Here is a 26,322-nt window from a genome sequence, read left to right as displayed (position 1 = left end):
CAATTTCTGAAAATTAGCAGCTGATCTGTCAACAGCTTTAACAGAAAAGAGGCACGTTAATGATTAGGGTGAGATCAAAGGTGTGTCTCAATTGCAGTTCGGAGCTGCAAGCTTCCTTCCAGCTCCTCCGTGAGTAGTGGTGGCAACAGGCCCGTGTGTTCTGTGCTATTGCACAAAGCCCCAAGTGGCTCCAGAAATAGATTTGTCTATTCAAATAGAGCCCAAACCAAACCTTTGCCTTTATCCCCATCAGGAAAACACTAACCATGGCACCTCCTCCAGCTCCTGCCAGGGAAACGCCAACTCTACCCATCTCCCCTGCCAAACACTGACACCAGTCCCATTTCCCCCTCCCCCACCAGACAAACACTGAATGCTGCCCCGCCCCACTCTCCAACCAACCCCCCACCCCACCACCACTCCCCATTGCAGAGGCCGAGGTAAGAAAAGGTAAGACTTGTATTTAAGTAGCATCTTTCATACCTCGTAATGTCCCAAAGCACTTTACAGCCAATGAAGTACTTTTTGAAATGTGGTCACTGTTGTAACGTAAGAAACACAGCAGCCAATTTGAGCACAGCAAGCTCCCACAGACTACCATGTGATAAATGGCCAGGGAATTTGTTGTAGTGATGTCAGTTTGGGGGATAAATATTGGCCAGGACCCTGGGGCAGGCTTGCGTCCACTCGAGGGGCCAGATGATGCCTCAGTTTAATGTCTCATCTGGCAGTAGCCCACCCTCAGTAGCTGCACTGGGAGTGCCAGGCAGGATTATGGGTCCAAGTCTCTGGAGTGGGGCTTGTATCCAAGACTTTCTGACTAAGAGTGCTGCCCACTAATGGGCACTGGCACTGATTTCTCACCGTACTGCGGGTGAAAGTGGAAGACTTACATTCCAATTCACAGCACACTCTGTGACACACACCGCAGCAATCTCTTGAAGACTGCACACTGGGTAGCCTGTGCAGATATTTTTGAAGTAAACTTTTCTGAAGTATGCTTTTCAGCAACCAAGAGAATGGGCCGGCAATTTTGTAACACGTGTGTCAACTGCGCACGCGCCCAAGAATCAGAAAAATTTGAAACATCAAGTATCACATTATTCACACTGAGCATGTGATAGTTGAGTGAGGCTTGCCAAGTTCAACATTCAATAGCAGATATCAAGTTCAAACAAAGCCTCAACCACAGCCAAGTGGTGACTGCTCGAACACTTGCACTTGCTCGGATTACTCGTCTACAGAACCGTTGATGTCGCCAAGGGCCACATGCGCCCCAACAAAAAGCTGCTACTGACCCCATGAAGTGTAGCCAAATACCTGCCACAGGTGACTGACTGGCAGGTCACTCTGTCTCCTCCTCTATCTACTATTCACCTGTGAACCTTGACCAAGGTGATCCCTCTGTGAACCGTGGCTCAGTGGGTAACATTCTCACCTCCAGTTCAGTAGGCTGTGGGTTCAAGTCCCGTTCCAGGACTTCAACAGGAAAATCTCAGCTGACACTCCAGTGCTGTACTGTTGGGAGAGCCATCTTTTGGATGGGGTGTTAAACCAAGGCCCTGTCTTGCCACTCAGGTGGGTGTGAAAGATCCCATGGCACTATTTTGAAGAGAAGCAGGGGTGTTATCCCTGGTGTCCTGGTCAATATCTATTCCTCAATCAAGATAACAACAAAACGGTCAGAGCATCACATTGCTGTTCATGGGAGCTTGCTGTGCGTAAACTGACTGCCTGTTTCCTACATTACAACAGTGACCAAACTTCAACAAATATATAACACTTCAGCTCTGAAGAAGAGCCATACAGATTTGAAACGTTAACTCTGTCTTTCTCTCCACAGAATCTGTCAGACCTGCTGAGTTTTTCCAGTATGTTTTGTTTTTGTTTCAGATTTCCAGCATCCGCAGCATTTTGCCTTCAACAAGTATATAATTGGCTGTAAAGTGCTTTGGGATGTCTGGGTGGTTGCACAAAGGTGCTATATAAATGCAAGTTTTTTCCCCCTTTATCGAGCCTCATCCCACATCCATCTACAGGGGTCAGGATCGGGAATTATAGCCTTCGTTATCGTGAGTCAATCTGTGGTGTCTCCACCTGCCCTGCTGGCATCAGCTAACTTGGCTCAGATGGGGGAATTGAAAGAAAGGAAGACTGCTGGAACCACAAAATTCGCAGACACACCATGCAATTACAAAGAAAGGGCATTTGCCAGCATGCTCGGTTATTGAGAAGCTTTAGGGAAGTGGTAATAATGACGTCTGTAATTACTAGTAATGGTTGAGGGTGATGTTACCACAAAATGAGACATGAGGAAATAAGTGCAGAAGACCACAGTCCAGGCACAACAGGCAAGAAGCAGGGAAACGGAAAGAAGTAAAAGTTCAGTGGGTTACATCGAATTTACAGCAGAAACAGGCTATTGAGCCCAGAAAATCTATACCAGTGCTCATGCTCCACCCCTCTTCATCTCACCCCATCAACATAACCTTCTATTCCTCTCTCCCTCATGTTTTAATCTACCTTCCCCTCAACTACTCCTTGTTAGCAACGAGTTCTGCATTCTAACCACACTCTGGGTTAGAATGCAGCCAACTCTCTGGATTTAAGCCTGGTAGACATGGCCTCATGTGAACTCTCAAAAACCAAGATTCCTCCAGCCAGAGCCAGTGAAACTCGACCTCTTAAGCAGCTGCAGCAGTTTGAGTTTGATTCCTTACTCAGGTCACTGAAAGCAGAACAAAGACCGGCCTACAACTGACCTGATTGAATGGACAGGTATTTTAGGAACATTTGTTACAGGTTATCCTTACCTTTACCTGCAATGCTGGTTAAAAAGCTATTAGATAAATTATGCAGGCTTCAGGTAAAATCATAACGGCGCTCCTGTTTCGAGTTTCAAACGCATCTGATTATTCACTACCCACTTATTCATTCTTCCTCATGGTGAATAACTGACAGTGTTTGCTGTGGTTCAGTAGGTACTCGCCTGAGTCTGAAGGTTGTGGATTCAATCCCACTTGAAACTCGAGTACAAAATCCAGGTTGACACACCCAGCACCTGTTCCAAGGAAGTGCTGCACTGTTGGAGGTGCTGGCTTTCAGATAAGAACTCAAATCAAACACCCAGCTAAAACACAAGAAAAGTGGCGGCACTCTCCCCAGTACTCCATTGATACTTGTGCGTGGCAAACCCAACTGAAAAATTGGCAGATATTCCTCTTTACAGCGTCCCTCATCACCTGCCACACCACCATCACCAGCTTAGATCAGTTAACTCAGTCACAAGTTAAAGTTGAGCCCAAGGCTTTCTTGGTCTGGACAGCTCAACCACATCCAGAAAGTGGCCTCCCACCTTCCATAATCTTGGAGGGCACCTCTGAAAACACAGCTTTCCCTCAGGACCACTCGAGTGCCAGCTGCAGTCCTACAGCAGTGCCAGCGGTGATAGTCAAACATGAGCCAATCATGTTAATGTTCCAAGGTGCTTCACAAGAGAATAGTCAGACACAGATTGACACTGAACCAAAGGAGACATTAGGAGAGGTGAGACCTTAAACAAAGTCTTTATCCACCTATTCAGTTGGACATAATGGTATCTATGGTGCTGGCTGAAGAATAGTAAGGGAGAACCTCCAGTTTCCTTAGAGGTGTCAGCCGCCGCCCAATTTGTAGCAATCTCATTTCCGAGTCACAAGGTTCCAGGTTCAAGGCCCACTCCAGTGCAGGGCTGAGGGAGTGCTGCACAGTTGGGGATGCCATCTTTCAGATGAGATGTTAAACTGAGGCCCCAGCTGCTTGCTCGGGTGGATGCGAAAGATCCCATGGCATGTTTTCGAAGAAGAGTACGGACGTTATCCCCCGATGTCCTGGCCAATATTCATCCCTCAATCAACATCACTGGAACAGATTATCTGATCATTATATCATTGTTGTTTGTGGTGGCTTGCTCTGTGTAAATTAACTGCTGTGCTCCCGACATTACATCAGTGATTACACTTCAAGAAGTAATTCATTGGCTGAAAATCACTCCGGGGGTCCCTAGAGTGTGAATGGCGCCAGAGAAACGTAACCGCTTCCCTTCTTTATATCAATGTCCTAAACATCAGACCATCATTTAAATCTGCTCCAAGCAAATTGGCTGCCAGGTTTTCAACATTACAACAGTGACTATACTTCAAAAGCAATTCATTGGCTGTAAAGGGCTTTAGGATATTTAGTGGTTGTGAAAAGTGCAATGTAAATGCAAGGCTTTCTGTCAACCAACATTACTGACACACAAGTGGTCACTCATCTCTTTGCTATTTGTGGGACCTACTGTGCACAACACTGGCTGAGTAAATGCAATTGTGTTGCCAAACTGAGTCACCTCCATTAGAAGTAGCTGAGTTACATAATGGGAATATTAACATACTGAAGGATTCTGCCACCTTTAAGTTAACACAGAATTCAGCTGGATGTAGGGACAAGGCTTGAGTTGAGGAATAAGTGACATAGCACAGAAAAATAATCCAACGGTCCTTCGCAAGAGGGGAAAAGGCATAGGTGCCAAGTATTCTACGGGGAGTTAAGAGAGACCACTGAAGGCTTGGTCGAAGAGATAGATTTTACCAAAGCTTTTTAAAGTCTGGGGACAGAAATTGGAGGGATTTTCATTTCTTTTTTTTTTGTTCAGGAAGTTCCAGAGGAGAACAGTTTAAAACAGCTGAAGGTTCTGCCTCCATGTCAGATCGGAAGAACGAGAGATGCACAGAAGGTCAGGGTATGAACAGAGGGTATGGGAGGGGTTGCAAGGTGGAAGAAGGTGCAGCAATTCAATGGGGTGGAAGGATTTGTATGCAAGAACATAAATGTTAAATCTGGTGCGTTGGGGGATATCTGAGCCAGTGTCGGTCAGCAAGGATTCTTCTGGGGTAGGGAAGCCAAATGGTAACAGGAACCACCACTGGTGCCTTCAGCTGCCCAGGCCTGAAACTCCAGAGTTTCCTTCCTAAACTTCCTCGTCTCTCTTCTGCTCTCCCCTCCTTCAAAAGCCTACCTCTGACCAACATTATAATTTTGCCTAATAATGCTCCTATGAAGTGGATATTTCTACTACATTGAAAAGTGCTGTGTGAATATAGGTGTTTGCTGCTGTTGATCATGATCTACAGTATAAAAAGGGGACACACAGGAGTGTCTATTTGGTCAAAAAGCAGTGGGACTGGTTATGTTGCTTTTACATCATGATGAACTTAAACCCACTGAAATCTTTTAAAGAATCAGACAGCTGCAGTACATTATCCTGTACAACAAATTCCATTAACCCTCTGAGCTCCGTCACACACAATCAGTTTTTGCTTCCCTCGAAGATTTCTGCTACTTTTTCTTGAAATTTATGCCTCATCCAACAAACTGTCCTTTTAAGTAGTCATTCTTTAAGTGCTTTGACTGTGATGGCAGCCGCAAAACCATGAAACCTTAGTCTGTACCCAAGATGGGCTTTGTTTAAGGTCTCTTCTAAAAGCTAACCTCCAACAGTGCAGCACTCCCTCAGTTACTGGTACCAGAAGCGTCAGACTGGATTTTGTGCTCAAGTCTTTGGGGTGGGACTGGAATCCAAAAGCCTTTGGACTCACAGGCATGAGTGCTACCCACTGAAGGCATAGGCCAATCATGCCAAGTCCCAGTGCATGTGTCTCACACTGGAACTGTTGGAAAAAACACAACACTCTCAGGTGCCTCCAAGCTGACATCAGTGGAAAGCTAATGAGGTATTTACGATCCCGGTACTATAACCTAACCCCTGCTGCCGACTCTCCTTGCAAACTGGCTCTATGACAGAATCTCCCGCATCCAGCCGTGCACAGCAGTAGACATGAGCATGAGGGAACAAAAACAAAAATACCTGGAAAAACTCAGCAGGTCTGACAGCATCTGCGGAGAGGGATACAGTTGACGTTTCGAGTCCGTGTCAGAACTAAGACATATAGAAATGAGATGAGATATGAGCTGGTAGAAGTGGGTGGGACAGGAGAGCTCGATAGGGGGCCAGTGATAGGTGGAGGCCAAGAAGAGACTGCCAAAAACCTCATAGACCAAAGGACAAAGGGGGTGTTGATGTCTATGACGTCTTTGGCAGTCTCTCCTTTGCCTCCACCTATCACTGGCCCCCATCGAGCTCTCCTGTCCCACCCACTTCTATCAGCTTATATTTCATCTAATTTATATATGTCTTAGTTCTGTTGAAGGGTCATACGGGCTCGAAACGTCAACTGTGTCCCTCTCCGCAGATGCTGTCAGACCTGCTGAGATTTTCCAGGTATTTTTGTTTCTGTTCTAGATTTCCAGCCTCTGCAGTATTTTGCTTTTATCTTATGCGAGCATGAGGGAACCGGGCGCGTGTGCAATTATGCAACCTTCTTTGCAAAATCTTCCGGCATGGAGGTCAGGCTAGATAAGGGTGTAAATGCATCACAGCAGCACACAGTGCTCCGTCCAGAACAACCAGGCCTCAGTGAAGACATAAGCAACAACCCGAAACAGCAGAACAGTGATCAAATCAATTAGCGTGATGCCTAATCTGGATGAGAAAGACTCATCAGCTCAAGTCCGATTAGTTACCACCAACTCAACTGTCCTCCCATTACAGCATCCATTCATCATAAAACTTCCTGACCTCTCACCTTTCCTGGCACAGGAACCTAATGGGCCACTTAGCCTCTCAAGCCTGTTCCGCCATTCAATTAGATCTTGGCTGATTTAATCTACCTGCCATGGTTCTGTAACCCTTAAAAACCCAAAGAAAGCCTGTTAATCTCAGTTCTGAGACTTTCAGATGACCCCAAGCCTCAACAGCTTTTAGGGAAAACGAGCTGCAAATGTCCACAAACCTTTGCATGACAAAGTACTTCTCAACATCACCATTGATGGTCTAGTTCTAATTTTTTAGACTATGTCCCCTTGTTCTGCACACCCCCAAGTCAATCCCAGGTGTTCATCTCCCTCTATTAAGGAAATACTACTTGTCAAATCCTAAACCTGGCCTGTACCTTCCTATCCCACCACCCTGGTCTTTCCCGAAATATAGATTAGCAGGTTAGCTTTGTGTAATTTTTTAAAAAAAATATTTGTTCTTGGGATGTGGGCATTGCTGGCTAGGCCAGCATTTATTGCCCATCCCATTGCATTTAAGAGTCAGCCACACTGGTGTGGGTCTGGAGTCACATGTAGGCCAGACCAGGTAAGGGCAGCAGATTTCCTTCCTTGAAGGACATTAGTGAACCAGTTGGGTTTTTAAAACAATCGACAATGGTTTCCTGGTCATCACCAGGCTTTTTAATTCCAGGTTTTTATTTAATTAAAAATTGTACCATCTGCCAATGGTGGGATTTGAACTCAGGTCGGCAGACCATTACCCTGGGCCTCAGGATTACCAATCTAGTGACAATACCACTACACCACCGCCTCCCCCTCAGATTAATCAAATGCTGTTATGCATTTCCACACTGCCCCGCCAAGATGTCTCCTTTCAAGGCTGAACAGCATGTACTTAACAGACTGTTCTTCACTAGTCTGCCTGTGACACTGAGAGGGGGGAGGGGGAAAGAATCAACTTCGCTGTTTTTGTTTGCACTGCCTCCAGGGCTCGGCAAGCTCCTTGTTGCAGGGGCTGGAACCGCCGGCACTACCACCCAAGCAACAGGCTCGCACTCAACTGGGACCACCTAAACGGCACAGTGCACCAAGGGCAGCCTCATGATGTTGAAAGCCGAAGTTGTTGATAAACTATTGGGCCATGGCGATTGCAGATGTATCACAGTGCTCAAAGCCCCGCCCCCCCTCCTCGCCCATCCCCTGTTTTACAGGTGCTGGATTTCATTTTACCTTTCACGTGGCATAACAGAGTGCAGCCGCTGACAACTGTTAGAAAGGTTGATGCGTCACAAATTTAGCCTCATGTCCCTTTGAGCAGCGCAAAACAAACAAAAGGATACCTTGCACGACTGTGTGTCCGCACTACTGAGGATTGCAGGAGACTAGGAGGAAAGACTTCAAAACATCTCGGGCACGTTATGCTCTCTTTTTGCTTATGGACCCCGAGTTAATCAGTTCTGAAATCCGACCTGTGAAATCCGGTTTCGAAATGTCCACCAAGGTATTGCAATGAGTAATAGGGGCGTTATTGAAAGACTAGAAATACACAACAACTTGCTTTTACATTGCACTTTTAACACAAGTAAAATGTCCCAAGGCACTTGGAGCATTATTAAACAAAATGTGACAGCGAGTTGCATAAGGGGATGTTAGCACAGATGGCAGAGGTAGGTTATAAGAAACATCTTAAAAGGAGGAGAGAGAGAGGCGGAGAGGTTTAGAGGGAAATCCCAGAGCTTAGGATCGAGGCAGTTAGAATGGCAGAGCAATGAAAATCAGACATGCACAAGAGGCCAGAGTTTGAGGAGCACAGAGATCTCACAAGAGCATAGGACTGGAAGAGTTTACAGAGATAGGGTTATAAGATAGCTACAGTGAAAGCAGAACTGTTTTTCCTACTGTTTACACAAGGTTTACTGCTTCAGACTTGAATCTGCTCCCTATTCAGTGCAAACTGAGAAAAGGAGATAGGAGGGGTCTCCTGTAAACACAGCTTGGAGTAGGGGCCTGCACGCACTACCCCAGAAGCTGCCCAAATCCATCAGCCCAGCACAGACAAGCTGCTGAATACGCTCACACTCACACGCAACATTTAAGAGGCTCTAATCAGGGAAGCAAGGCCTTGTGCAACAAAGGCACATGTTCAAACCTACACCGCCATTTAGATTCAGGTGAAGAAAGCCTTTCTCACCCTTCCGGAATGCCAACCCTACTCCACCTAATTGTTTCTGGAACGAATCTCGTGTCCCACCTTCAACCACCCTTCCTGAAAACCCAGACCAGCTGTTCATCACTGTGTAAAGAAAGGCTTCCTGACATCTGTCCTAAACTTGACCTTCACAATCTTGAACCTCACATCCTCCTGTGCTGATGTCTCTCATTGGATTGTTCTGTCATATCTTCGTTTAAGCCATTGCATTTATTGTATAATTTTAAAAGCACCCTTCACCTGGGCTGAAGAGAACTCAATAAAAGTCAGGTCGAGCAGAAAATTGGCCCCACCCCATCCCTAGACTTTAGGATACCTCCCGCTTAAGCAAGAAGCATGAGAACTGGATTAGATCCTGCTAGGCATCAAGTTGACCGTCAAAGAGACAGTGTTCAGCGACTGAGTCCATCAGCCAGGAGACCTGATGAGCCTACAGGCCTGAGGATTCATCTCTGGTGTTAGCTGCTGCAATCTGGAGGAGACAGAGCCAAAACTCATAATGACTCCATCCAAGGGGTGCCCAATAATGGTGGCCTGGATATTGATTAGGGCCAGGGACCCTGGCTATGTTCCCCCCTGCCCCTTAGTTGAGATCCTCGACGTCAGAATAGACATGAAACTTTCGTGGCTGGTACAGCTGAATATTAGATCATACATTATAGTTCTCCACCAAACTATCTGAATACCTTACCAGGTTAACTTGTTCAGTCTAAAATGGTGAATCAAAACATCATGGTATTTGATTTAGTTATATAGATATAATAACAATATGCATTTATATATCACCTTTAAAGCTAAATAAAAACGCTCCAATGCCCTTCACAGGAGTGTTCTCAAACAGCATTTGATATCAAGCCACACAAGATGACAAAGACCGAACGTTTGGCCAGACGTAGGGTTTAAGGAGCATCTTAAAGGAGATGGGAGAGATAGAGAGGTGGAGAATTTTAGGGAGGAAATTCCAGAGTTTAGAGTCTAGGCAGGTGAAGGCATGCTGCAAATGGTGGAGTGATGTAAATTGGGAATATGGAAGAGGCTCGGATTGGAGGGGAACAGGGATTGTGAAGTATTGTAATGGTGTAGGAGGTCACAGAGATATAGAGGGGGCAGGGAGGGATCTGAACACAAGGATGAAAAATGTAAAATTGTCAGATGGGGATTCTGTGAGCACAGGAGTGATGGGTGAATGGGACTTGGTTTGAGTTAGGATAGGGGCAGCAGAGTTTTGAATAAGTCTGGCCTTTGTGTGACTAGTCCCTGGCTACTGTGGTTGATCCTTAATGCCCTCTGACACCAAGTGGTGTAGCAAGCCACCCAGTTGTAAAAATAAATTGCTCCAAGAAATGACCCCACCTTTTCAGGGGCAAATAGTGAAGGGTAATAAATGTGGTTTTGTTAGTCTCCTCCACTTCCCAAGAACTGAAAACAATCAGAGACTGGAACAGAAGAGAAAGGACAAAGATAAATTACCATTGGGTTGGTAAGAACCACATCAAAGAAAGACAGACTTGCATTTATACAGGGCCCTATACAACCTCAGAAAATCCCAAACACTTTACAGTCAGTATAAGACTTGTAGTCACCTCTTTAATGGAGGAAATGTGGCAGCCAATTTGCACACAGCAAGGTCTCACAAACAGCAATGTGATAATGACCAGATAATCTGTTTTTAGTGATGTTGGTTGAGGGATGAACATTGACCAGGACACCAGGGAGAACACCCCTGCTCTTCTTCGATTAGTGCCGTGGGATTTTTTTTACGTCCCACTAAAGGGGTACATGAGGTCATAGTCGAAAGACAGGCCCTGCAACAGTGCTGTATTCTTCCAGTAATGCACTGAGTGTCGACCTAGATTACGGGCTCGAGGCGCCAGAGTGAAATTGCTACCAACTGAGCCAATATGGGCACCTCCACCCAACTCAAACCCACTAGCAAAGTCCCTGGTCTATCAATGAGACATTGGGCAGGGTTAGGGTGGAGGATTGGAAGGGGGGGGGGCCGTGCAAGGGACGGGGCATTGTAAATCAAGGACATCATTCTCCCCGGCAACCAAAAAACAATTGTCAATAAATAAATGCAGCGGATTAAGTCATGAGTCACAAATAGTTCCACTCAATAACGTAGCTCCATTCTCTATATAAACTATCCAGGACTGCCAGCCAGACAGATTAAATAAAATCATCCACATTCGCTTCACAGTGTTAACAGAATTAGGGAAATGCCAACTACCCTGAGTGATTTCATATGTGGGATCTCATTTCAGCCGATTGCTTCCTCAAGGCTGTATCTCATGATTCATGCTGTCACCTGAAGGCCTGCAGTATTAATTTGCCAATTCCATTATTCTTTGTACAATAACAATGCACAGATATATTGCTGATTTTGTTTAATTCGCAAACAGATTTGGCAATTAAGCTACCGTCAATGCAATAACCTCCCCTTGGAGTCAGTGTCAGTTGCGGCTCAGTTGGCTGCCCCCTCGCTTCTGAGTTTTTGGGTTCTGAAGGTTTTGGGTTCAAGTCCCACTCCAAAACTTGAAATCTAGGCTGGCACTCCAATGCAGCACTTCCTCGGTGCTGCACTGCCAGAAACATCAAACCAAAGCCCCCTTTTGCCCCCTCAGTTGGGGGGTAAAGATCCCATGATACTATGTTGAAGAAATGCAGGGGAGTTCTCATCGGTGTCCTGGCCAATATTTATCCCTCAACCAACATCACCAAAAAACAGATTATCTGGTCATTATCACATTGCTGTTTGTGGGCGTTTGCTGCGTGCAAATTGGCTGCCACGTTTTCTAAATTACAACAGGGACCGCACTTCAAATGGACTTCATTAGTTATAAAGTGCTTTGTGACTTCCACTGGTCATGAAAGGCGCTATATAAATGCAAATCTTTATTTTTTTTTTAAAATATGCTCGTATGAGGGTTATATAAAATTTGCAACATAGAAACAGGCCATTTGGCCAAAGCTAATGTTTATGCTCCATGCAAACCTCCTCCCAGCCAATTTAATCTCACTCTGTCAGCATAACCTTCTGCTCCTTTCTCCCTTATGTATTTGTTCAATTTCCCCTTAAATGCATCTATGCTATTCACCTCAACCACTCCATCTGTTTTTTCAGATGAAGTTACATTGTTTCATAGTTTGCCATTGTGAGATTTGAACTCTTGATCTTACAAACCCAGTACCATAACCACTTGGCTATTTAGGCCAAGCTCAACCACTCCATGTGGTAGAGAGTTCCACATTCTAATGATTCGCTGGGTAAAGAAGTTCCACCTGAATTCTCTAGGAATGACCATCTCATATGTATGACCCCCTTAATTCTATTAATTTTAAGCCAATGTTTACAACACTTAGTTAATCACGTTCAGTCAACAGAGTGGAGAGGGGCTACACTGAATGGAGTGGATGGGGAGGAGAGGAGGGGGGGCGGAAATCAGCCATGGTTCCAGTGAGTGGTCAGTATCCACCAACCAATCACAATCCAGTGACCTTGCTTGATGTGAAGCTTCAAGTTAGAACAAGATGAGGTTTGATTGTGCTGGCCTCTGTGACTGAATGTTTGGGCTCACAATTGGGGTGATATACTGGAGGGGATGGGGGGGCAGTGGGATGCAACCCTGCATGGAACCTGCAGGAAACGGGAAGAAAGGGAAAGAAGTCGAAATTAACAAAGAATCGTTAACCCTAGTTTCTCTCCACAGATGCTGCCTGGCCTGCTGAGTGTTTTCCGCATTTTCTGTTTTTATTTGAAGTGAATAAATCCTGTTACCTCAGGTGCCTCAGGAAATGGACGCCAGTTTCATATTATAAACTATGTCAACATCAGGTCGTTTCAGGTGAGTATGAAGCATGCTTATTAAACCCATCTTTTATATCAAAGAAACGAACTACATTGTTTGAAATTTCCCACCAGCTTCTCATGTGATGCATACCTGCCACCTTGCAAAGGTAGATGTGCACCTTTCCAGACTTGTTTTCATGAATCATTTTCTGCTTTCAACAAGAATTCCAAATCAGCAGTTCAAAAAAAAATATATAAGCAGACAACTCCACCCCAAAACCAAACACTGAAGCCATGATCAAAACGAGACCCTAGCGCAGGTTAACACACGCGAGACACACCAAAAAAATCATTTACCTTAACAACCATCACAGCTTCACAGAAACCTGCAGAAGGAGCACTGGAGATGAAGTGGGGTAGGTAGCCCGGGGTGTTGCAAGACTTCACCTGAGGGCAGGGAGCCTCTCTTTAATGCTGCATCGATGCACTCCCTTATTTACAGATAGAAAAAGTACTGTAACATCGGGAAGACCAAAGCCTCTTTTGCAACCTGCGGGTGAATGGTCTCTTTAAACAGCTGTGGAAAAAAATGCTTACAAACGGTTGGGGATCTGGCAAAACCTGAACACCAGACGTAGGGGCGTGACCAACAGTGCATTAAACATGTCCCTGTGAAAGCCCAGCTACAGCTCAGTAAATGGATATCCTGTGAATGCCTTAAACTCTTTCTCTCCCCAACTTCCAAAACACATCGACATCTCTCCATAACTTGAAGGCTAAATGAATCTGGGTGTCGATCTTCACATTCCAGGTTAAAGTGTGGCATTTAAACTGCACCAGAACTAGATCCTGCAAACCCTTCCCCCAACCACCACTGGGAAGCAACAGTAAACTTCTACTTTTTTTTTAACCTCTCTCTCTCTCTCTCTCACTGCAAACAAGACAAACCAGACTGGCCATTAAAGAGACTCGAGGCTGGAGTCTACAATGAGAGACAAGGACTTGCTTCACTTTATAACAAGTGGCCCTTTCCACAAAAGCAGCTTTCATTCAGTTTGCTAAATTTCCACTAAGAACCGATGTCTCTCTTCTTGCCATCCGGAAACAAACTCCATTCTACACGGGGACACACACGGACACACACACACACACACACACACACAGACAAGCCCACATATAGAGAGAGGCATAACAAATCTACAGAGAAAGACAGACAGACACACATACAGAGACACAGGGATACACAAATACACACATACATACACACACACACACACTCCAAGTAATTACCAAATCAACAGACCTGCGCATTCTTGTGACGGGGATTATCGGACTTGTTGCTGGGGGTGATAAACACGTACATACACACACACACAAACACAAGGACAGGACACTATTTACACACCACTCACCTCTCATAGTATCACATGACTGAGCAGCTCTAATCTCCTCCGTGCAGGAGTCCAGTGTCGTTTGTCCATGGCATCGGATGCCTTGCTAAATTCTCTGTATGCTGGCTCAGCAAGTTTGCAATCAGCTAGACTGGTCTGTCCTCCGTCAGCAGCAGGAGTACAGTATCAGAGGCAGAATGCATCGCACCTAATTACACTGATGGATTGCTGCATTCAGTGATCACCAGAGAATGCAAAATCAGTAACTTATGTCAGTGCTGCCTTTACAAGGCAGAATTTGTTAACCCTATACTGTCCGTGCAATGCAATTTTAAACATTTAAAAGGAAAATCTTCCATAATACTACTAGGAACTTTAAACATGTATCTAATATCCTCCTCTCCACATTTTCTCCCTATCTCCAACAACAACTTACGTTTATACTGCGCCTTTTCCTACATTACAACAGTGACTACACTTCAGAAAACATTGGCTGTAAAATTCTTCAAGACATCCGGTGGTCATGAAAAGCACTATAAGCACAAGTCTTTCTTTTCTCCTTTTTTAAAAGCATAGTAAAACATCCCAAATCCCTTCACTGGATGTTTAGCAAACAAAACTTGACACTGAGGTGTTAGGTGACATTAAGACAGGTGACTAAAAGCTTGGTCAAAGGGTTAGTTACTCCTTTGAAGGTTAAAGCCTAGGTTTTACGGAACACAGGTAAGGGGGAGGAGAGGTAGATGCGGAGAGATTTAGTGAGGAAAGTCCCGTGTTTAGGGCTCAGCTGAAGGCATGGCTTCCAATGGTGATGTGAAGGGAGTCCAGGGCTGTTTAAGCTGGGAAAATTGGAGGATTGCAGAGATCTCGGGTGGTTGCAGGGCCGGAGGATGGTTAGAGATAGGGAGGGCCAAGGCCATGGAGGGATTTGAAAACAAGAATGAGAATTTTAACTTTGAGGCATTGCCAGGCCAGGAGCCAACTGAGATCATTGAGGTGATTGGTGACTGGGACCTGGTGCCATTCACGGGTGGTCTACAGGTGCTAGAGCTCTCAGCACTTTCTCAAGAGAGAAGGCCACAGCAGGGTGTTTTGGCAGGCTTTTTACTCTGGGGCGTCACAGACAAACCCAATCATGTTTTGAAACAATGTCTACACAGGAGGCTTTCCAGAAAAGCCACTGGATAGCACCCAGGAGAGCAAACCTGTCTGATATTTCAGGTGTTTTCCCTCTTGAAGAGCAGAGTTGACAATCAGCTGGCACAGCATAGAAAGCTGCACCCTCCTAGTTTGTACATCTGAGCTAGGCTCGCCATTCCCACACACTTGAAAGAAAGCACTTGCATCTATGGGGTGTCATGTGGTTCAATTGTAACATTGTCACTTCAGGTCTAGAAGGTCGAGTTCAAGCCCCACTCCAAAGACTTGAGCCTATCTGGGATGACCCACTCAGTGCAGTACTGAAGGAGTGCTGCACTGTCAAAGGTGCCAACACTTGGATGAAACTTTGGACCGTATGCCCACTGAGATGGATATGAAAGAGCCGACCAGTACGCGATGGGCCAAATGGCCTTCTTGTGTCCTGTACTATTATATGTTTCCAGGCCAACCAACATGAAGTACACATTTGGTCATCTTGAGGGTCATGTCCACCTGTGGCCAGAACTAAATGGTGTCCTTCATGCAATGGCGGCTTACACGAAACAATAACTTGCACTTATATAGCGGCTTGAACATAGTAAAACATCCCAATGTACTTCACACGTGCATAATCCAACAAAATTTAACATGAGCTACATAAGATTGCAAAACACTTTACAGAGAGGAAGGAAAAAAGAGAGTCAGGAACGCAGGTCAAAGCAGGGTTGGCATGGATGGATTTTGGAGGCATTTGCATACAGGAATGTGTATGACAAGGCAAAGAAATTGAGGGAAGGAATCCCAGAGGGCTGGAGCATCTTGGCTGAATGAGTGGTCACTTGAGGGTGGAGCAGAGGACGACCGGTTGATCACTAAAGCAGCGATCTACATTTCCCAATACCAGCGATTTAGACTCAAGAAAGACCTCTATTTATATAGCACCATTTCACAGCCTCAGCATATGCCCCATCTCTTTACAGCCATTGAAGTATATTGAAGTGCAGTCACTGTTGTAATGCAAGAAAAAGGACAGCCAATTTATACACAGCAAGTTCCCACAAACTGCATTGCAATAACGCCAGAATAATTGGTTTCAGTAATGTTGACCGAGGGATAAATATCAACCATGGAGAACTCCTCTGCATTTCCTCAAAATAGCATCATGGAGCCTTTACTTCCATTCGAGAGCAGGGGCTGCCTTGGCTTAAAATCTCATCTGAAAGACCCGTCCGACAATGCTGCACTCCCTCAGTACTGAACCGCTGATGTCAGCCTAGATGTTATGTTCAGGTCTCTGGAGTTGGACTTGAAACCACGATCTTCTGTCTCAGAGGCAGGGGGCTGCTAATCGCTGAGTCACGGGCAGATGCACAACGCCTCGTTACTCTGCTGAATGGAGAGGAGAGTTGCAGCATCTGAATAGTGGGTTGATTTCAAGTGGGATCCTGGCATCAAAAAGGAGTGGAGAGGCACCTCAATCCTACCTTTACCCCCTGCCCATCACAGCCCGTCAACTATGGCCAGGCCTCCTGATACAGAGTTAAAAGCCAACGAGGTGCTGGATGCAAAAACCTCATGTGCTGCTCAGGGTGGGGAGAAAGATGACATCTCTGCCTCTTTACCACAGCCAAAGGCGACTGGGCACTATAGGCAAGGGAAGAGATGAATCCTTTTATCAACACGCTCGTTAACTGGTGCAGCTGCAATTATAAATAACGCACGCTCGACAGAACGGCAAATACAAGGCCAGGTAAAACTCATTAATCTCCACCTCGTTAGTCCAGTCACTTCAAATTCCAGAGCCACATGACAAGGAACAGAGTTTGCACTGCACAATGGAGTTTGGACTTGTTGCCGAGTGATCCTGGACTCGTCCAGCTCAGTGATGAACCAGCTGGGCCTGACGAATGAGGCCGCTTCATCCTCACGCTCCAAGGGTTTTCATGTGAAACTTTCAGAGCTCGCACTGAGCTGCTGTTTACAAGCCTGGGGGTGAAGGCCTTCCTGTAGTTTGCAAGTCAGGTAACACAAACCCACCCCCCCACCACCAGCCCTCCTCCCCACCATCCTAACACCACACTGGCTTTGGGAGGCTGGGGATGTGGGAGCAAGAGGGGAAAGGAACGAAGGGAGGATTTAAATTGTGCCTTTCGCAACCTCAAGACATCCCAAAGCACTTTGCAACCAATGAAGTACTTTTGAAATGCAGTCACTGCCGTCACATAGAAAACAAGGCAGCCAATTTATGTACAGCAAACTTCCACAAACAGCAATGTGCTAATGACATGTTAACCTGCTTCAACGATGTTGTTTGAGAAATAAATATTGACCAGGACACCGGGGAGAACTCCCCTGCTCTCCTTCAAATAATGCCATTGACTTTTTGGCACCCACCCATGAAAGCAGACAGGACCTCGGTTTAACAGCTCAGATGACACCTCTGACAGTGTAGCACTCCCTCAGGGTTGTATTAGTAGATTATGTGCTCCACTCCGAGAGCAGGACTTGAACACACAACCTCCTGACTCTGAGGCTAGAGCTCTACACACTGAGCCACAGCGGACACCATGTCACATAATGAGCTCCGATGGCTCAGCTTCAATGCTGACTTTTTTTTAAGTTGCTTTTTTCCCTCCACTTGCTTCCCTCTAGGCATTAGTTTGTGCGGGCACAAATGATGGGTTCCACGTGGCATTGTCCAAATCTGCAGGGTATTGCGCTGTGAAAACATCATACCTGTCTGAGAAAAACTCTCAGATGAGTCCCACTCCCTCCCCATAGCCTTGCAATGAGTTCCTTTATTAAGAGTTGACGTTTCGAGTCCTCATGACCCTTCGACAGAACTTGAGTTCTGTCGAAGGGTCATGAGGACTCGAAACGTCAACTCTTTTCTTCTCCGCTGATGCTGCCAGACCTGCTGAGTTTTTCCAGGTAATTCTGTTTTTGTTTTTGTTTTGGATTTCCAGCATCCGCAGTTTTTTTGTTTTTATCCTTTATTAAGATCTTTTCAATTCCTTCGTGAAAGTTACTACTCTATCTGCTTCCGCCACCTTACACGCAGCACATTCCAGATCATAATTCTCTTGTGTAAAAAAAATTCTTCCCATCTCTCACCCAATCCTACTGCTCTGCTGCTGCGGATCCTCCATTCCCGGGCAGGTTCTGTGAAATCAAGGCTGCAGAGCCAATACTTTTACTGAAGTAAATTAAATCCAAAAATGCAGATCAGTTCATTTGAATGTGCACTGGAGGAGGAGCCACAGGCACAGGCCCATTCAGGGATGGTGTCACGAAGGCACGGATGGAATGCTGAGAATAGATCGGCTGCCACCTCAGACACAAATGAAGCCCATGACAGACAAAAATGGCCACAGAATCTGCCTCAGTGAGACACCTTCAGGATGGGAAACTCTAGTTCCTGTGGCGGTTAACTGACCACTGTATTTGTGGGCTTTGGGGCAGGGGGTTGGAGTGGGCTGAGCTGTGATGCCTTCAAAGTTGAATAGCCTGTCACTGTGCACTCATTGTTAAGGCACACAGATCATTAAGACAATTGGGCAAGATACTGAAGGTCGCCTAGCACCTGTCAACCTGCGTATGTGCTAAGTGTACGATAACAGTAAAATAACAAAAGGGGCGGGGATGTGCAAGAGAGAGAGCGAGCACTTGAGAACATGACCATGAGCAAGAGACGGAGTGAGAAGGCAGAGGAGGGTGCAGGAGAGGGAACAAGCATGCCAGAGAGTGAGGAAGGGCAAGCGAGTACAAATCCTGCCCTTAGTGAGGAGATTTTGAGGTTTATTTCCAGGCCTCCAGGAGGAACTTTCTTGGACTTTTTCCACTCTGTGACATAACCTGGGAGCTCATTCAGTAGAAAATCCTATTGCTACATAATCAGGGTTTCCTGCTGAACCTCTACTTAATTTAGAACAGCAGAACAGGAGAAATCCTGAGGAAATCTGTGATATCCATTTTCCTATCGTGAAGGCAGACTACGTGATACTATTTACAGTGCCAGCTGGACCTGAGTGACACAATGTGTATTAACCAAAGTACAAAATAATTCCACGTACTGAGTTATATCTACAGTCTAAAGTTCTTTCTAAATGTAGATTTTGGGCCTTGGCCAATCAAAGTGCATCCTATCACCAAGTAAACACATTTTCCTCTAAATAGAACTGCTAAATCTGCCCCCCCCAACCCCCGCCTTAAACCAGCTTATATTTCACCCCTCTCCTATTTTTACTTAGTTCTGTTGAAGGGTCATGAGGACTCGAAACGTCAACTTTGTTCCTCTCCGTCGACGCTGCCAGACCTGCTGAGTTTTTCCAGGTATTTCTGTTTTTGCTGAGCAAATAAATTAACTTTGCTGTGATCCCTTTGTAACCGAAATGATGGAGGTGAATTTCTATGTTAGTGGCTCTGTGCTGAAAATTTCAAATAAACATCCAGGGTGATTTCTGCAAATAAACTGTGTGAAGGCACGAGCAGCACTGCTCAGTACTAGTTCCAGGGCTTCAAGTATTTTGGAACATGTTAAAATTCTTAAGAACAAATGATTTTTCTCTCTCTCTCTCTCAGGGATTCCAATTGGTTTGACTTTCACAAATGACTAAAGAAGAATTCACATGTCGTCACTTCATTGCTCTGCAAGACCCTCATTTTATCACCACTCCCCCCACCTCCCACCACCAACCCCCCCACCTCGAAACTTCCAACTGCCTCCACTGGGGTGGGGGTTGGGGTTGGGGTGGGGGTGGGGGAGGGGTCACTGTTCACTGGCAGAGTTTCTGCGTGTCACACATTTGTCCTGAGCTGAGTGTCAGTGTGCGCAAAGCGAAGGAAGGCCTTTTCCACTGAATCTAATAGTGCCAGACCCAGGCTGTTACACTGCCATACAACAGTGGTTTTTAATTTAGGGGGTGGCTTTTTTTTTTAAATTTTCATCTCTTCCATCTGATGGCTGAGTGATCGGAGTTGAGGGACTCTCAATCCTCCAAGAAGGATGCTGAGTCTCGGTATGAAAACTGTCCTCCTATTGGCAACACCTGGGGCCAATCCATCAATCTCACTCAGGAGGTCAGGAGGATGAACGTGTGGGGAATGGAACCAGCTGGCAGAGGAGAGCTTGCTCCTCTGAAGCCAGACTTAAACACACTGTTCTTCATTTATTCGGCTGTAATTGCTGCTCGCTAATTGACTCCACATGGGTGGGTTAGTGAGGTTGCCTTGCCTTTCTCACCAGGCAGTTTACAAGATGAGTTTCTGAATTAAGGAGGCCTTTGGCCTCTTTAATCCCCTCCTTCCAGAATATTTGCCTGACCTGACTTCCCATTTCAGCATCTAGCTGTTCCTTAAACAAATCCAATGCTCTGAACTCAGCCACGTGTTCACATCCTTAGCTCCAAACTCTAGACCCTGTGCACCATCAAGGTCACAAACTTCCTAGCTGCAAGTCCAAACACTGGACAACCGCAGCCCAACCAATCGAAGCCCTCATACTTGCGGACCTCAGAACTGCTAACCTTCAATATCCCTTCTTGCTGGCCTTGCATTGTCCTTCTTCCAGAACACCGACATGTCTAAACTCAGCTGCCCATCTCTGCACTGCTTGCTCATCAACAAACCCCCACCAACTCTGGCTCCAGATTTTGGCTGTGATGTCCCTCCACAGCCTCACCTCTGGTCACCTCCTCCAGTCTCCTATCCCCTTCCATATCCTTGGTGATTTGGCTCTGGCTATTTTGCATAATTGGTGCCGCAGCCTTCAGCCTCATCTCTACTCTTTTACCCTAAGCCCTTCTGCCTCACACTCCCTACCTTAAAAAGCCCGCCCAAAGCCCATGGCCTGAATTTTTCAGATGGTGGGGTTTGCCGCCATCCAAAGAGTCCACACCACAGCCATTTCAAGCTTAAATGAGCACTAACTGGGTACAGGCGGCACTCCTGCCCCGCAATCGGGAGGCAGTCCTGCCTTAGAGAGCTACCGGCTAATTTGATTGGCCAGCAGCTGTCCAGCCCCTACAGCAACAAGAGCTGCGGTGGACTGGGGAGGAACTTCAGGAAGATGCCTGACTCAAAGTCCCAGGACTGGAGGACAAGGTGAGTTTAAAGGGTCCCAGGGCACAGAGGGTAGGGAAGGCTTGGGGGACATAAAGTGGATGATTGTAGTGTTGGGTTGGGGGGGTGGGGGGGAGGTGCGTAGGGGTGTGGTGTGGGGGACTGAAGGGAGATCCAGCAGCCACTGGACCTTAAGGGGCCTAAAGTCAAATGGGAGCTTCCAATGGGGGGCATGGGACGCTCCACCCCACCACCCCCAAACCTTCCCACCTGAGATCCAAATCCATTGATTTGCAGGCTTCCTGCATGACAGGGAAATCCTCCTGCCAGCCTGAAGTTGGACGGGAAACGTTAAGGGCCTTAATTTGGGCAAGAGCAGGCATCCTGTCTGAGGCCTTGCCCGCCCCAGTGTAAAATCACTTGTGAGATCAGGGAGGGCAGGAACACAGAGGAAATCCTGTTCGTTTAATTTCATGCTACACCCCACCACCACCTAAAAACCCACTAGCAGGGAAGAGTGAAAATCAGGCCATCCAGCTTTCAGGTACCTCTCCCTTCATGGCTTTACATCAATTTGACAGCAACAACTTATACTTATAAAGCACCTTTAACATAATAAATCTTCCCAAGCCACTTCACAGGAGTATTACAGAGCAAAATCTGATAGCTAGTCACAAAAGAAGATATTTGAGCAGATGCCCAAAGGTCTGGTCAGCCACAATCTTATCGAATGGCAGAGCAGGGAGAAAGGGGCTGAATGGCCTACAACTGCTCCTAATTACTGTGCTGTTGGTAGGCTTTAAGGACCATCTTAAAGAAGGAGCGAGTGGGAGGCAGGGGGGTAGAAAGATTCGGGGGGGGTTGGGGGGGGTGGAGAGGGGGAAGGGGGGAGGGGAGGGGGGAGGGAGGAGGAGGGGGAGGAGGAGGGGGAGGAGGGAGGGGGAGGGGAGGAGGGCGAGAGGGGAGGAGGGGGAGAGGGGAGGGAGGGGGAGGGGACGGAGAGGGGAGGGGGAAGGGAGGGAGAGGGGAGGGGGAGTGGAGGGGAGGGGGAGAGGGAAGGGGGAGGGGCAGGGGAGGGTGAGGGGGAGGGGAGGGGAAGGGGGAGGAGATGGATGGGAGGATGGGGGATGGTGGGATTTGGGGATGGGGGGAGGGGGCAGTCACGGGCACGAGATTATTCCAGAACTTAGGGCCTAAGCAGCTGAAGGCACAGTCACCAATGGTGCAATGATTAAAGTCAGGGATGTTCAAGAGGCCTGAATTAGAGAGCCACAGGCACCTGGGAGGGTTGTGGGGCGCAGAAGTTTAGGGATGGCAGAGGTCCATGGTGGGTACTGAAAACAAAGATAAGAACTTTTAAGTCATTGCTTAACCGGGAGCCAGTGTGGGTCAGCAAGCGCAGGGGTGATAGGGGAATGGGACTTGGTTTGAGTAAGGACGTAGGCAGAGTTTTGAATGAACTCAAGTTTAGAGGAGAGAATGTGGGAGGTTGGCCACAAGCCTGTTGGAAAGCTCAAGTCTAGAGATAACACCGGCATGGATGAGGATTTCAGCAGCAGATGAGCTGAGGCAGGGTAGGATCGGGCAATGAAACAGAGGTCAAAATAGGTACTATATAAATGCAAATTGCTGTTGTGAGAGTGTTAAATTCTTGTTCAGAACCTCAACCTATAACTTCTTGTTTAGCCACCTTGCCTTATCTGAAAAGACTGTTCTCCATCGTATTGAGCAGGCCCTGCTCGAGACATCTCCCTCTGGGACTACACAGCCTTGTTTATCATGTTGTGCCTCACCACTCATGCTTTTAAAATTGAGAATCATCCTCACTGCTCTTCTCCAGTCCTTGCTGAGTCCTAGGTGGCCCCAATCACTCTCAAGATTTGGCCTGGCTAGGCCACTTCACAGCTTCAACTTGATTTATGAAGATTTAAACGCAATGCTGAAGGCAAGAATTCAAATTCCACCATGGAAATTTGAGAATTATATATATATTTTTTTTTAAACCTGGAGGTATAAAGGTGGCATCAGTAAAAGTGACCACAAGGCTGTCAAGGTTGTCTTAACCCAGCTGGTTCACTGATGTACCCCTGGGGGAAGGACGTTAGCTGTCCTTTTCCTGTCTGACCTACACGTGACTCCAAAGTGGTTAACCGCTCTGTGATGTGGCTTATTCGATCTGTACACAGAGCAAACATTCAGAGAGTCAGATGCACTTCCAGGCCTAAAAATTGGAGGCAAGAACATGAACTTGCTGAGGACACAGTGCTACTTACAGAATCAGAAGAGGCCCTACAAAATATCATAGGTCAAGTAAAATCTAGGAGTTTAGAATATGGATTGAGTATGAACACCAAAAAGACAAAAGCAATGGCAGTCAGAGGGAATACATTAGAAGAAACTAGAGTGAAGATTGAAGTGGATGGTGTCGCACTGGAATAAATAGTTAAATTTGTCTGTTTAGGACAAATGGTAACAGAAGATGGTAGATGTGATGTCAAAGCTGTAAGGAGGATGGAGGTAGCCAGGAGTAATTTTGTGAAGATGAAGGACGTGTTAGAAACAAGAAAACTCAAGCTTGTAACAAGAAAAATCTCATTTTTTTTCTCTCACAGGGTGGTGAGTCTTTGGAGTTCTTCTTCAAAAGGTGGTGGAAGCCGTCTGAATATTTTGTAAGGCACAGTATTTAAGATTCTTGATTAACAAGGGGGTGAAAGATTATCGGGGGTAGGTGGTAATGTGGAGTTAAGGTTACGATCAGATCAGCCTTGATCTTATTGAATGGTGGAGCAGGCTCAAAGGGCTGATGGGCCGACTCCTGCTCCTAATGCGTATGTTCGTATGCTCAAGATTCTACATTCTATCCACTTTCCTGTATTCCTCAAAAACCTGGACAATGGATAAATATCTGTGGAAGAAAATAGGGGCCTGTGAAATGTGGATGCTAAGACATAAGCTAAAAATTCCACAAGCAAACATCAGACAAATGAAGAAGTGCTTGAAATTGCAAGAGCGAAAAAAAATCTAAAAGTGATATCCAGAAAAGAAATTGTCAATATTCAGCTCTAATCAAATGGCTGCAAAAAGCTGCAGAGATCTCTTCTAGGGAGCAAAGTGGAGGGCAACAGGAAGAGGGGTAGACCTAGGGCTAGTTGGATGACAGATGTCACAGAGGTGGTTGCAGATGAATTACAATGGATGTGTGAGGATGGCACAAAACAGGCGAGTGTGACAAACCATGAGGGCAGATCTCCTGCTATGAGTAGTTACAAGCAGGACAAGTGGAGAAGGATGTGGCCTACCAAGTCACCTGGTTGTATCACCACCTTCTAGGGATTGGCTATAAATGCTGGCCACTCCTGCATCCCGAGAATACATTTTGTAAAACAGTGCTTTGACATATTGTAGTATCTTTTAAAATCCCCCTTGATATTCTACCCCTCTCAGTCTGTGTGTAATAATTTGCATTGTCTGTATTGAACATCATTTGTCATTGGTCTGCCCAAGTGTGAATCCTGTCAAACTCTCTTTGAAAGAGCACCTCTGCCCAGTCTCATTTAGGGATTAAACTAGTTTGTAATGAGTCTGCAAAGCCAAGCCATTTATGTATGATCAAAAGCAGGAGGGGTCCCAACATTGACCCCGGTGTCCCACTTAACACCATCCTTATTTCAACCTCAGTCACCTTTTAGCCAGTTCATAAACAGTAACCAGAACTGTGAATTACTTTTCTTCATCTGACCCTGAGACACTGGTGACAGACCCAAAGTCCATGTAGGGTTATGCAAGTGTTTCTCCAGCACTACAAAGTAAATCAACCACAACAGAGGCAGTTGGACAACCACAAAGCTCAATGTTTCCTCAACACGAGAGGGAAAAAAGAAATCAGTCAGTTTCCAAAACTCCGCTGAATGTACATCTGTGAACACCAAGTAAGTGGAGGCTGGGTTCTTGAGCTTGGTTGTGATTGCTCCGTAGTCAAATAGCCTGACAAAACACTAAGGGTAAAATAACTATTCTGGTCATTGCATGCAGCAATTTTGTACCATGTAGAAAAGGAACATGTTTAGAATTTGCACTTTAGAATAGCAAAAGGTTCTGCTCCTGCCACCGAGGTTCCCAGGCGAATTAGCTGTTGCTTGGCTGTGGGACCAGCAAAGAACCACAGAGAAAGAATATCAGCAATGACGATGGGATTGTCTCCTCAGCCCATGACAGGAATTGTCCCCTCAGCCCATGACAGGAATTGTCCTGAGGCGGTCCGAATATGATATTCCCGTATACCCACGGACAACAACTTGGTGATCCAAACACAGGAACATACGCATTAGGAGCAGGAGTAGGCCACTCAGCCCCTCGAGCCTGCTTCACCATTCAATAAGATCATGGCAGGTCTGATTGTAACCTCCGCCCCACATTCCTGCCTACCCCTGATAACCTTTCACCCCTTTGTTAATCAAGAATCTATCTAGCTCTGCCTTAAAAATATTCGAAGACTCGGCTTCCACTGCCTTTTGGGGAAGAGAGTTCCAAAGACTCACAACCCTCACAGAAAAATTTTCTCCTCATCTCCGTCTTCTAGGTTCTCCCACAAAGGGAAACAACCTCTCCACATCCAGCCTGTCTCAACGGTTTTGATCAAGTCACCTCTTACTCTTCTAAACTCCACTGGATATAAGCCTAATCTGTCTAACCTCTGCTCAAAAGACAACCGGCCCATTCCTGGTACGAGTCCAGTAAACCTTCTCTGAACTGCGTCCAATGCACCACATCTTTCCCCACTCTAACCAAAACAGTTAAGATCAAAGACAGACTTGCATTTATACAGTGCCTTTCACGGCCTTTCACAAGATGTCCCCCAGCTCTTTACAGCCAATTAAGTACTTTTAAAGCATGGTCTCAGTTGTAAAGTTGGAGAAGTGGCAACCAATTTGTGCACAGCAAGATCCCACAAACAGCAATGTGATAATGACCAGACAATCTGTTTTTACAATGTTTATTAAAGGATAGCTATTAACCAGGAAACCGGAGATAACTCCCTTGCCCCTCTTAAAAATAGTGCAGTGAGTTTTTTTTTTAATGATCACCTGAGAGGTCAG

General features: G+C 46.1%; 1 protein-coding gene across 10 annotated transcripts in view; it reads right to left on the bottom strand.

Moving 5' to 3' along the window:
• LOC121294041 (protein AF-10-like) overlaps positions 1 to 26,322 on the bottom strand; it is a 156,349-nt gene that overhangs the window by 77,560 nt on the left and 52,467 nt on the right. Inside the window, exons 1-3 of one of the 10 annotated variants that reach the window (XM_041217566.1) lie at positions 13,939 to 13,972; positions 12,993 to 13,126; positions 12,787 to 12,844 (exon numbers count right to left, since the gene is read on the bottom strand). The exons of 8 other annotated variants lie outside the window; for them this stretch is intronic. In XM_041217566.1, the coding sequence (XP_041073500.1) occupies positions 12,787 to 12,834 (48 nt within the window). In that variant the 5' untranslated portion in view covers positions 12,835 to 12,844; positions 12,993 to 13,126; positions 13,939 to 13,972. Of the gene's footprint in view, positions 1 to 12,786; positions 12,845 to 12,992; positions 13,867 to 13,938; positions 13,973 to 26,322 lie in introns of those variants that run through there. One more of the 10 variants, XM_041217565.1, reaches the window with a different exon arrangement.

Source organism: Carcharodon carcharias, chromosome 23 (genome assembly GCF_017639515.1).
Source record: "Carcharodon carcharias isolate sCarCar2 chromosome 23, sCarCar2.pri, whole genome shotgun sequence".
NCBI classification, from domain to species: Eukaryota; Metazoa; Chordata; class Chondrichthyes; order Lamniformes; family Lamnidae; genus Carcharodon; species Carcharodon carcharias.
This window is presented reverse-complemented; position numbering and strand designations above follow the sequence as displayed.